At 31.4% G+C, this 13733-nt stretch overlaps 1 protein-coding gene across 4 annotated transcripts in view; it reads right to left on the bottom strand.

The window, feature by feature from the left end:
* LOC130898926 (solute carrier family 12 member 2) overlaps positions 1-6451 on the bottom strand; it is a 30271-nt gene extending 23820 nt beyond the window's left edge. Inside the window, exons 1-3 of one of the 4 annotated variants that reach the window (XM_057808530.1) lie at positions 6219-6451; positions 1880-2130; positions 135-249 (exon numbers count right to left, since the gene is read on the bottom strand). In XM_057808530.1, the coding sequence (XP_057664513.1) occupies positions 135-249; positions 1880-2124 (360 nt within the window). In that variant the 5' untranslated portion in view covers positions 2125-2130; positions 6219-6451. Of the gene's footprint in view, positions 1-134; positions 250-1879; positions 2131-2420; positions 2775-6218 lie in introns of those variants that run through there. The other 3 variants (XM_057808527.1, XM_057808526.1, XM_057808529.1) reach the window with 3 other exon arrangements.
* Positions 6452-13733: the final 7282 nt, after the last annotated feature.

Raw genomic sequence — 13733 nt, 5'->3', positions numbered from 1 at the left:
GCCTTGAAATGTAAATTTGCATTGCCTGTACATTATATTGGAGAATTTTAATGAATTTAAAAGACAGAAACGGATTAAACTATATCATTGTGGCTACTAATTGATACTTCATTAATGATCAAACCATTATTTACCTTATTAGTAAGAGTGGCGTCTCGAAGTTCATCTAATGTTGGTCTATTAGTCGCCTGAACTGACATTATATTTCTGTAATTATCCAATCTAGGTAGAGCTTCCCTTGTCAATTGTCTGAAATTAGATACCATCTTGATAGTTTTTAAACTTAAAAAATATATTTATACAATAAACTTTAGAAAATCTGCAGTCTGATAATTAATTTTTGTACAACCATACTATTTTCGATTGTGTGCTATACATAGCCTTGGATAAATAATACAAGATTAAATGAAATAATTCTAATTTTTCAAGTTATATTCTAAGTTGAACCATTTGTATTAAACCAAGATTCTACAAAAAAAGTACATGAGGAACAGTAATTAGTTTACCTATTTTGACTCACTAAAACACCAAATATTGATATCCATCAGTAAATTATTATCACTTTTCTTGATTTTAAATATACTATTAATGGGTCACTTTCACAATCTACATATAAGACACTATTCAGGAATAACTTTTTATCACTAAAACTTTGAAACTAAATTGTAGAAGTGAGATCTTAAAGGAAATAAGTAGAAAATTCATTTTCTATGAAATTCTATAAAATTAATATAACTTTTATGCTTATGTCCCTTATATGGAGCTTGGACGTTTTTAAAAGCTTTGTGGAGCTCTTCTCAAAGAAGGCTCAGTCCCCATTTTCTTACACCTTCAGCTTGTTTACTAGCCCCTTCAATTTCTGTCAAGCTTAAGTAATTTTTCCAATTTCTCACCCTCATTCTTTCCACTTCCATTCAACCATTTCCACCTCGGTCTATCTCTTTCTCTCCCACATCGTCTCCACTCCAATATCATTCTTGTCCCAGCTTCCGTTCCAGCTTCCCATATAAGACCCAGATATCTTACTCTAGAATTTTATATATTTAACATATTCCTTTCATCCAGCACTTCTTTTATTGCATATTTGTTCTTTTGTATTTACACATATTTTTTTATTCTTAGTACACTTTCATCCTCTTTCTTTTTTATACTTTGTTGCATAATTTATAGTGAGCCTTATCTTTGTTTTATATACTCATATATTTCAAAGATTTTTTTTTAATTTTGCCAAATGCCTGCTGGAAATTTATGAATTCAAATATAACTTCACTATTCTCTTAATTTAAGTTATACTAACTTTGTTACTAATAAGCATTATTTTGTTTATTATCCTAAATTTTAGGTTCTTTATTGAATTTTTGTTCACAATATTTGACTGAATCATAACATTTACAGTAAGATATGTTGATAACTGTTATAGATATAAAAATCAAATGGAAATATATTTGCTCACTCTCAAATATTATGACAATTACAATATGTATCATGTGTCCAATTAATTGCATAACCTTCAGAGAAAGCCCCTAAGCAGGTAGTGCACTGAGTAAATATTTCAATAACAGATGAAAATATTTTTTTTTAATAATAATAATATGTTTTCTATATAGTGCATACAGTTGCTTTATAGTAGTGAATTGAGGTATAAAAGCAAGAAAAATATATGTTTATTCAATGGGGTATATTGATTAGACCAATGATAATTGATGATAATGTATCATGATTATCTCAGATAACAGTCATTTCAAATTTTCAACTTTCGCTGAGTAAATAACTGTTTCTGTTTCCTCTAATGTGATAATTAATTAGTTTTAAGAAATTAAACTATATACAATATACTTTTGGAAAACACAAATATTGTTTCTAGATAAACATTTCTTACCTAAAACTTTTGATATAATCACTATTCAGCTTGGTTCTATCTGTACAAGAATGAACATCATCCTCATCATCATTTGAGCTGTTGATTTTAACACGGAGTTCAATTTCCTCGTTTTCTTCTTCATTGTTTACTCTGTTAACTTCAAACCGTGTCTGTTTATCTGTTTTTACTGGAATCAATTCAAAGTTATTATCTTTTTCGGTCAAGTCAAGATATATGTCATCCTGACTTGACTTTTTCGACATTGTTACCTAAAAACAGAAATGGCAAAATTAATTTATACTGCAAAACTGTCGATTATAACATTAAGCTGTCATTTTATTTGTTTGTTGCAACATATACATTGTATCCAAGTGTATAATATATTGATATTCTTTGGTGTATGTATATAGTGAAGCAATAGATATTTGAAAAAAAATTTAGGAGACATGAACCGAATAAATTTTTTATACAACTGTAAAATACCAATTAAAGCTAAAGACAAGCAAGCTCTATGGTAAAAACTAGGTTATATGAATAAACATCTAATTTAATAGTATACCTATTTTGTACGAGTGGCAAAATTAAACGAGTACGTAACTTACAGCTTGTGTTACGTACTATACTTTATCGACGCCTTAACAAAAAGAACTAGTTTTTAAATGCAAATTTTAAACACTGACATTTAAATATATGACGTTTCTAATTTACAGTTATTCGATACCTTTCTTTTGATTTCAACGGCAATAAATTCATTCCGTTCATTTCTGCTTTTAATCTAATTTCGGGCGAAACGCTCATTTCATATTCCTTACATGACGACATATTTATATTCTGATTTTTATCAAGATAATTTATTAATTTACATTAACTGACTGACGTTTCTGTCAAATTTTTACAGAGTTCATGGCATATTCAAATCATGTAATGTGTGTTGCCTAAACTAAATAAATTATTCGTAATATTTCAATTGCACAACTTCAAACGTTAACGACAGTCAAAAGAATTACTATTTCAGGAATTGTCTGCCAATTCTCTCCAAATCATTGATCAATAACTAATCGTGTGGTATCAAAACGGTCTGAAGCGCGTCGGTACGCCTCGGTTGACCATTTGGTCTTACTGTTCCTCCACCATTTCTGCTAAGACATGACATACATTACAGTACAGTTAATACGATGGCCAATTTCGCGACAGATAAACCAACATCTTGATAGGCCACAAATTTTTCTCTGTCAAAATGGCTAACATAGTGTGATTATTTTGACGTCTTCGCACGTGATGTATTTTATTTATAGATAATATTATATATAGAGAGGGCGAGATATGGGAGTTTGTTCAAGTTGACCTGAACTGCTAATAGAGAGAGAAAGAATATCGGTATGCCACTCTCTATTTCTCTCAACTATGTTCTGGTTCAATTGCCATAATGTCGAAGCTTCGAGTGGTGGGAACGGCAAATGAAGACAAACAACAAGTTTTGATTCAATGGAGAGTAAAGAGAGATGGAGAGTGGTAAACCAACACCCTGCCTCTCTCTTCGAATAGTACAATTCCACATTCATGCTGCTTTCTCTATTTTTAACATTGACTCTATGATTTTAGTACTTTTAAGCAAATAGAACAACAGCCTAGTACCTACTATTTGGCTTTCGCAAATAGGTTGATAAGTCAAGGCAAATTGAAAGAAACCATTTGTTTTTGTAAATATAGTTGCAGATGAACTTCGATATTGATGTCTCTAAATATGGTCATAAAGCCAAGTAATCAAGGTCAAAAAATTATTTATTTTGGGTGTAACATCTCTAATGTTATTAAGTATATTATCGATATCGATATGAAAGGGTATTTAATTTGAAAAATGCACAAAATTGGAGCTGTTTCTGATAACTAGTGGAGATTGAAGTTATATGAGAATAAACCTAACCTAATCCTGTGTTTATAATTATTTTAAAAAATTGTAAATTCAACCGTTAAAGTCAAAATTTTTACTACACTAGACATAGAAGATAATTCAAAATAGACCAAATCGGTAGAAAAAGTACCATTAAGAAAATCTTGACGATATACTAGAAGTATTTATTCAATTTACATTAGGTACAACTATCTCAAACAATTCTAATAAATGTATTTGCTTTAAAACAAACAAATAAGATCATAATTACATCAAAATGTTTGGAATATTACACTTATACATATTTCATTGCAAGAGAATAGTATATTAGTATAAGTGGATAATAAGATGTCATGAAAATAGAGTTTGTTGTGGACTCTATTCGTTCTTTTCTTTATTGGTGGGTGAATATACTTTTTAATAATAAAAATGATGCTATCATGAGAAAGACTACTCAGCTTAGAGCCGGTATTATCTACTATCTTGGATACAAAGTATCCAAAAGATTAGGCTCGGTTCACATAATAAACTTGCGCACTGAGTGGCAAGTATTCAATATCACAGCCTTCTGGACGACGGTGAAGGAGTTTTTTGGTAATCCCAGTTTGACGATGCTATCGTACAGGGTCTTAGGCACGACGCCAGTTGCTGACATAATAACTGGGATATTTCCATGTTTTCATTGTGCCACATCTGTTTAATCTCAATTGCGGGATCCGCGTAAATCGCCAAATTCTTATGGTGACTGTTGAGAACTTTATGAGTGCTTAGTATAGTTACATCGATAAAAAGGACTGAATGGATTCTTCTATTAACTACCACGCTATCAGGTCTGTTATTTGTCACTTGTCTATCGGTGATAATGGATCTATCGTAGTAGAGTCTAAAATTTTCGAGCACCTTCTGCGGTTGATACTTGTAATACGGTGTATACGTATTGAGAAGATCGAATTTGTTGGCCAGTTTCTGGTGGATGATGTTATTCCTCTTAATAATTTGATCCCGGATAGCCATTATGAAGACTTCGGTCTCAGAAAAGAGATTGCAGCTAGTAAGCTATATGTTTGAAGCTTCTTTGTCAACATGCGGTTGGTTGAGCTTCTCGGTGTCCAATACCATGTTTAAGTTTAAGATTCTGGCGATGCGAGGTTGAGGGGTGAATAATCCTTGTCCGCTTTGGATATAATCCGATGCAGAGCTGAGCCTTCCGATTAGGTATGAAAGAATTTAATTAGTATTATTATTACAAAAAATAAAAATGAGAACTAATAAATTAAAATAATTAATTATGCGGTATCACTACATCTTTCGTTATCAAGGAACTACGAAAAACGAAAATTAATATATATTTGAAAAGAATTTTTGTAACCATAGATTTTACTGGTTGTATTTCCCTTAGAATTATTACTTATACTGTTTTTATACGGTCTGTAGTGTACAAAAAGGCCAATTTTTCTAAACTTCTTTCACGGCTACCATTTAAAATTATTTCTAGCCATACAGGATGTCCCAAAAGTATTTATACAAATCAAATATACGATTTTATTATATAGAAACCTCAGTGTTCGATGGTTTTGTAGACCGATCGATATTCTGCAAAAAGTCGTTATGAAATTTATATAATCAAGTTATTTTATTCAGACATATGATTATTGAATGACAAAAATGCAAAATATTTAAAAAAAATTAAATCAATTGATTCCCGTGATGTCATTAAATATTTCACGAATTTTTTATTGAATGTTATCCAAATCAAGAAATGGGAAATTTCAACTCAATAGGCTCATAAAAATTGATGAAATTTTGATTAGAAAATTCCATCTAAACAAACAACAACCAGATGCATATTTTGCGTGAGATTGAAAAAAATAAAACAAAAAACACGTGTTTTGAAAATTATAATAACAAGTTGGTGGTTTTATAAGTATCAGTTGATATTTGACGAGTAAATTGAATCATTAACATCTAAATATTGTTGGGAGGTAATTATTTCGACATTCGATCTAGAAATTAAAATGTCAGATTTGAAATATGAAGTCGCATTAATCAGATATATGAAAAAGTATGAAATTGAAAGTAAAATAGTTTACGAAAAATTAAAAATTAGATTATTGCATAAACTAGCTAATAAAAAAGTAGAGTTTCACTTTGTTGTTAAATTATTTAATGGGATGTATAAATTTATAAACAAAAAATTATTATAAATAAATTAGAACTGTAAATAGCAACAGTATGTACCATCGAATCTGCAGGTTTTTTTATCTCGTTTTTTGTATATTCAGTTTTACGAGTACTTTTATTGACGCTCTCAAGGAAAGTAAAAGTACTTCTACTGACGCTGCAAATACCAACGAGGAGCCGTAATAAAATTTTTATCAACCAAAGTGTTAAAAATCTCATGCTCAAATGACGTTTAAATAAAAATATATTTTTTACGATTTATCTGGAAATTAATCAAAAACTTACTTAGTTCCTCTGGCTATAAAAAACAGTTACACATTCATATTATTTCTCTGATAATAAGTAGGCATTATACACGTTTTATTCTAAAAGTTTTTCAGTCGGGTGCCTGTAGATTTCGCACAAAATTAACTCTGGAACGCGACGGCAATGCCTGTCTCACTGAATAAAGAATAAATTAGAGTTGCTTTTCCGTAGCAGGTGGACGGATTTAGGTGTGCTTTGTATCCCCATCACTAAAGGATCTATTTGTTTTCGGACAATTACGAAACAGTTAATTTTAATTCATTCCTTATTTTTATTATGAAAGTGGGTTCATATTCGCAAATAAATAAGAATAAAAAAAAACAAAAGTTGATCTTATGAATCTCTAAAGATGTTTGCGTTCATGCACCTCAAATACAAATAACAAATAAAATGATAGAAGAAAAGAGATAAAAAGAACACCTATTTCTATAATCATCATAGATAACATTTATATAAGAAGAACAACCGCGTTTCTTATACTATCGACACCAGAAGCACCAAATCGGCGATAGTAACACGAAGACTTTAGAGAGCCATGGTGACGACTGTTGTACAGCATGGAACTTCAGTATCAACGCGAAGAACACTCAAGAAGTTTTTTCAAAAAGAACAAGAGTGTAGAAGAAGGCAACGTGGACATTATGGGAGACGCTATCACTTAGACCACCATCCACCAAGGCCAAATACCTAGTGGACAAGATAACGTCAGCAAGAGAGGAAAGAAAGGGATCAATCTGGAACTGCCAACAATCTTAAGAAGCTTCAAGCTCAGCACTGTACAATTTAAACCAATCCCAAATACTTCTAAACTACGAAAGACAAAGTTGAAGGCAATGTGGATAGATTTCTTTGATTACGAAGATCTTATGTATAATCACAAAAGAATATTACGTTATGGTATTGAAAATATTACGTGGCTTTTGGCTGTTTTCCCAATAGTACCGCCCAAAGCACATCGTTTCGATTACAAAGAAATAAAAACAATCCTAAAAACTGACATCACTGCTTCACGAGGGAGAAAGTGGGAGCATGTACATTGAAAGATGCGATTTATGGGATGAGGAAAAATTACAGTAATGCAGAGTTGAACTTTTGTAAGAAATCTTTCCCTTCTGCTTTTAGATAACACAACTATGCGTTGATTGAGAACCTTTACTGGTCTCGGTAGATACAACTTTGTGCGTCTTTTCAGTAGATTTGTTTTTCATAAGGTTGTAGTTACGGTGTAAGAAGAAAACTTTACATTGTTATTCATTAATTGCTAATTGTTTATTTGTTACTTCAAATTTATACTGAAAATGATTCTTTCTTGATTTTTGAGCAATAAAAGGGAAAGTAAAGAACAAATTTGTTGGATTCATTTCCTCATTGAGTAATATTGATATAATATTATATTCCAACGAAGAAAATTGCATTGTTAGAAATACATGATGGCGAAAGTTAGGCTTCAATTCTTTCAGACTAATGCAAAATACTGTCTTCATTAATTGCTGTTTCAAATAACATCTGTACCTTTCACTATTCAACCGTTGATACATTAGCGAATAAATAGGAAGCAATTAAAAAGGCAAATAATGATGTGAAAATACAATGCGCCCGATTCTCTAAGAAAGGATTTATTGCAACACTGATTGTATCTATACATCTTTCTTATTATAAATCATAAGATCGCAGTGAAGGTAGAAAATATGAGAAATTTCAAGTTCACTTTCTGTCGGGTGGCGGCGGGAAATTTGCAGAAGCTGATTAAAGTAAATACTATTTTCTTAATTTTGAATAGTTTATGATTTTATTCCAATATATTTATTCTGTCTACAATATGATAACATAACTTTAATGAAATCAAGTCAAGCGAGTAGCTAGACAGACAGTTTACTCAAAGACTTCATCGTGTTTGTCTTTATCAAAGTCGGTCGAAATTTATTGACTTTTTTAAGTAAAACTTCAATACAAAAATCGTATTATCTCGATCTTACAATCAACCACAGTAATTACTGACGTGTTAGATAATGATAATAATGAATAAAGATATAGAATCTAATCAAAAGTATCATTTTGTTAATGAAAATTTATATATGTAAGTACATATATGTGATTGTTGTGGAATTTTGGAACTATCGCCCAATATAAAATAATCACTATCCATCAAGTTGGATTTTTAAGTAACAAATGCACAAATGATGCTATATTCCTCCCAAACAATGTCTACTCTAGCCTAAACAACCATCACTCCACTGCAATAAATCTCTGTGAATTTTCAAAGGCATGCTATTGTGTTAATCAAAATATTTTAATTAACAAATTGCGGTACTACGCTTTCAGGGGAACACCTCTCGCATGGATTAAGTCATACCTTACCAACTGAAGTCAGGTTGTAAGAGTTGATACAACGATGTCTTCTTGCAAGCCAATAGAATTTGAAGTGCCTCAAGGTTCAGTACTAGGCCCTATTTTGTTTATTATGTTTACCAACGACATTGCCTATCTAGGCATGAGCGAAAAAATATCTGTTTGCGGACGATGCTAGTTTCTCTTGGAGCAACCTTGATGTCTCAGCACTTTATAGAACCATATCTAGGGAACTAATCACCGTTAAATCATGGTGCGTGACTAGTCTTCTGTGTTTCAACTTTTCCGAAACTAAAGTTTTGTCATATAAAATTACGTTGCAGCCTTTTGTACTAAATAACACCACCATTGACATCGTTGAATCTGTTAAATTCTTAGGACTTTCTGTAGACAATTTTTTGAAATGGGATTTGGGGTGAAAAAGTATAGTAATACTTCAAAATCAGTACAAATATTTATAAAAATAAGAATATAAAGAGAAAAAATGTTTATGGCCAGCAAAAAGCAAGGAAATTTTGAGTTTAAAATAAGAATATTCTCACAGGAAAAAGTCCATAGGTGTTTATAAGTAGGGACTGAGTGGAGGCAAACTTTTGTCACCTTTCCTGTAGATTATTTTTCCAGGAAAATTTCACGAACTCGTGGGAGAAATCTATTTGGACTCAAAGAATTCATCTAACGTCTGCCCCTCCTTTCATCTCCAATTGAGGCCAATGTAGGGGTTTCTGATCTTTGTGTTTTGGATTTGTTTGTGTCCATTAAGATGAAAATGAGCTTCATCCGAAAACAAGCTGTTGGTAACCGTTCGCATATCATCTAATATACGAAGTATCTTGAAGCTTCAAGTCTTACACCAACTGAATTTTGAAAGGGTTCAGCCCTAAATTCAGCCCTTTGTGTAAAATGCAAAATAATCATGATCTATGCATGTTTAAAGCAAGACCACGCTTCTAAGTAGGCAAGTCAGAATCTTCACGAACAAACTGAGTAACACTGTCTACGTTTTCGACCCTTCTAGAAGACGTTGGACGCTCGAACTTTAGTTCATCCAGTGTAGATCCGGTCTACAAATAATTGTACGTAAAAAGAACAAAAAAATGAATTTTAAATGAATGTTATCAAGAAAACTTGTGGGTTATAACACTTTTTACAGCTATTTTTTCCATTGTTTTTGGTATTATATAAATTGAGCATAGGTTACGAGTTTTATTACAGATAATGGTGATCAATACGAGCAACTGTTGTAATTTCCTTTCTATTATTTCGTTTAACTGTTCTAGTATTCAATAAATTTAGTTACTATCTTCTTTATGTCACATAAGCACAATCTAATTCATGATATATAGCACTAATCATATTGATTAATCAGTAAGGCGCCTTGATTACTAACACATTACTAATGAGTGTTGACAACTTAAGAATTAGACCATGGTACATAATACCTTGCCAAATCAACATTTTAAAAAATCATAATTAAATAAATAACATAACCAGGCAAATCGATACATCATTCTTAAAGAGCGGGAATTATGAATGTCGGAAGATTTTCGGCTCACCTATAAAATCATACATATATGGCAGATCGTTTTGAACAATTTCAATTAGTTTCATAGAAAAATATAGTTGAAAATGCGAAATTTCTCTAAACGTTTCCCATCCTCATGAAAAGTTAATGTTATAGATACAACCTTTCTGCCATAACTCGTGAATACAATGCAATGAATAAAAATTAAAAATTTTACTAAAATTGGTCAAGTAGACTCCGAGAAAACGGTTACGTTACGTAAATCTGGTTACTTAACTATTTTCGGGACATCCTGTATTGTTGAAAATAATTTTATGTGATAGCCATAACAGAGATTCATATGGGTATGGATATTTCTTTTTCACACTAAAACGACTTATGCAATAATTGTAATTGGAAAAACTATAATTTGGAGAATTTTTGAGATTGCCATGAAAGTCGTAGTAAATACGAGAATAAACAGCTTCGCACGACTGTGCTCTACCATATAATTCGACTTTTTCAACAAAATTGAAAACCATTATAAAATGAGGATGAAACTTTATGTTTTTGGGTCAGTTAACTTCCTGCTTGCGGTCAAGACAAGATCATTCTTCAGACATTCGCTGAGAAATAAAAAAAAAACGCCAACTGATGCACTTAATTGGGAAAGTTGTTGAGTAAGTATAATGTTCGTAATAGTCCAGTCATAAGAATGCTATATTATGCGGGTAATATGTATTTTCAATAATAAATCTTTTGATTTTAGGTCTCTCATTTCTATGCAAAAATAATTATTCAAGAAAATACGTATAAAAAGGTTGTAGAAATAACCTAAGGGTGGAATGACTTTTCAATAGAAAAGCTACTATATTTTTTCCAATTTTTTCGCACAAACCAAAAAAATAAAACTTTTAATTTGTCTGAAATCGCTTTCCATTGATCCTTCTTTTGAATTCATTTCCAGAAAGTGATCGGAGAACCAGATCAAGCAAATATGCTGGATGAGATCATAATCTCATAAAGGATGAGACTCTAAAAATATCAGACCAATGGGTAGATGTTCTGAAATAAAATTGCCTTTCAAAAAAATTTTTCTTTCTCAATTTAATTAGCTAGTCAGTTATCGTTTCACTTTTACTAAATAATCAATTACGATTACATCTTTCGAATTGTGAAATGAAGTGGCAATTACGTTAGTTTATACTCAGATTAGTAGGCGGCCAAGGACTGTTACAGACATACCTCTTCTGATTGATCCCTCGTGTCCTACTTAAAAATTTTAACTTGGCACAGCAGCCTGTGACCAGTCGAATTTTCTGCCTGTTTAAGTGGAGCAGTTGATTGTTAAGAGAGGCAGAAGGTCTATCTATGTATGCCTTTGCTGTCGTATGACAGAGTTTGTCTTGTGAGCAAAATATTGAGATATATAATTTTTATTTCCCATTGGTGCTTTTGCTGATTCCAATATGGCTAGTGAATCAGCCTTCGTTGCTCTTTTAGCTCGAGTAGCCGGACTCCTAAACGAGTTGGACCTTGCAGATGTCATTAACCAGTTCTTGTAGAACTTTTTTGAGCTCCAGCACAAGCTGTTATGGCTTTCATGGCAGCTTTACTATTTGAGCAGATTGATATTACTGTTTTCATAGTGTAGATTAAGTATCGTACGTATATATTCCATCACAGCGATTATTTCGGCTTGAAAGATAAAAGCATGTTTCTCAAATTAGACAATTCGCTTATTATGAGGTGTCTTTCGCAGAAGTCTACTTTGGCCAAGCTATGGCTACATCTTTATAGATCGTAAAAGCGGTTTTCCGTTTTTGAGAGCACGTTATTTTTCTATTTTTTTGGGATTTCACATTTCACCTACTGAGACATCGATGAAAAAATTCATTTACCTTTTTCATATACCATTCCCCACCGTTTAGAAGATTGATGGGTTCTTTAAAAAAAGGATAGAGAGAGAGATAGAGACACCTACTTTAATTGAATTCTATTTTATGCTATTAGACTTTTTTAAATTTTCATCTTATGGGTTTTTTGTATAGGTTATTACTTCATAATTTTCAAATCAAAGTATTCCGAAAACGATACACACTATTGAGTTTTATCAAGAGTACTTTTTTGGTGTAAAATTAAATGATGTTTAAGTTCACTTGAAATTCTGCTTGATGAATCTAATATTGAAAAAGCTCTCAATGAGAGTCAGACATAAAAACAAATTCATTGGATGTATCAGCTTCCAAAACATATTCGTATAAAATTTCAATATAATGTTGAGTACGGATTGCGTTTCGAAAATTTTTTACTGAAACCCCAAACAATTTTCAGTTTTCTATCTATCCTAGAGACGAGATCACCTTCTTTTGAAACACCCTATATAATAATTTACAATGCTACCAATTTTGTCGGTTGAATTTTTCTTTTCAATATTTCCATTTAACAGTCAAAGCACTAATTTTATAAACTATTTCTAGGCAGTGTACTTTTGGAATATTCCTATAAGGTTCTTTAATACGTTTCTTTAATTGTTTCTCTACGTAAAATTAACAGTCGAAACCCTTTTATGTCTATATTAACTCAAAAACTAAAACACTTTTCTTAATATAGGTATTACAATTAATATCTTGATTAGATTCATTCATTTTCTTCCGTCTCAGTTAATATTTTATTCACATATTTTCTTGTCTCCTGTCTACACATTTTTCTGGTTAATGCTATTTGCTTTTAATTCTCTATTTTCTACTGTTCAACATGTTTATTGAAATTTTGTTCCTTTGTACACACATTCGTTTGCATTCTTAATAGTAGCAGTATTCTCAGTATTCTCTTTTCTAGCTTTTGAGTAGTTTCTGATACAACTTTGTCAATTTTTTAAATTCTTCATCATTTTGATTTAGACTTATATAAATTTTTTTGACAAATAACTCCGGAAATGTGGCAAATACTAACAACATAATCAACCTCTAAAATGTTATCTGCCCTTGTCAATTGAAGGAAATTCTGAGCAGTATTAATTATGAATGGTGATCATTAAAATTGGACAATTCAATAAATTTCTATTTCCTCAGAATAATTCATTACATTGCCTGGTCATTATAAATAGTCATAAATACTCTTAGTTTTTCTCTGAACAGTTTGATTAATTAGTAGCAATTAGTCAACGTACGTGTGGTCTGACCTTCGCTTGCCAACTAACTTCTGTGGCTTGGGAGTTGATGAGTTCCCAATTGAATTTAGTTTGTGCTAGACTCTATACGCAATGATTACGTGTTATAGTTTTCTTAGGATATTATTTAGCTTATGTAGAATGAATATTCATTGGTTTATGCCTTAAACTAACATGTTATGCAGCATCGCTTTAATGAGCGAATGGATGAATTATTTTTATGAAATGTCAGGATAAACAATAGCCACAATATTTGGAGTTTCTGGAGAAGGTTGAAACATCTACAAGCAAAGTTCTAATTTATCTGTGTCATACCATTAAACTACCAATACTTTACAATTGAATTCAGTTTTACTTGTTAAAGTGCTAATTAACGGCGATTTCAGAAAAGCGTTTGACAATATTTTGCAAAAGTCAGATGCATTATCTTCTGGTGAGGAATACGATACCGAAGAGAAACTACCAGGAA

This window comes from Diorhabda carinulata, chromosome 10 (assembly GCF_026250575.1).
Source record: "Diorhabda carinulata isolate Delta chromosome 10, icDioCari1.1, whole genome shotgun sequence".
NCBI classification, from domain to species: domain Eukaryota; kingdom Metazoa; phylum Arthropoda; class Insecta; order Coleoptera; family Chrysomelidae; genus Diorhabda; species Diorhabda carinulata.
The sequence above is the reverse complement of the archived record's forward strand: the minus strand, read 5'-3'. Positions and strand labels throughout refer to the sequence as shown.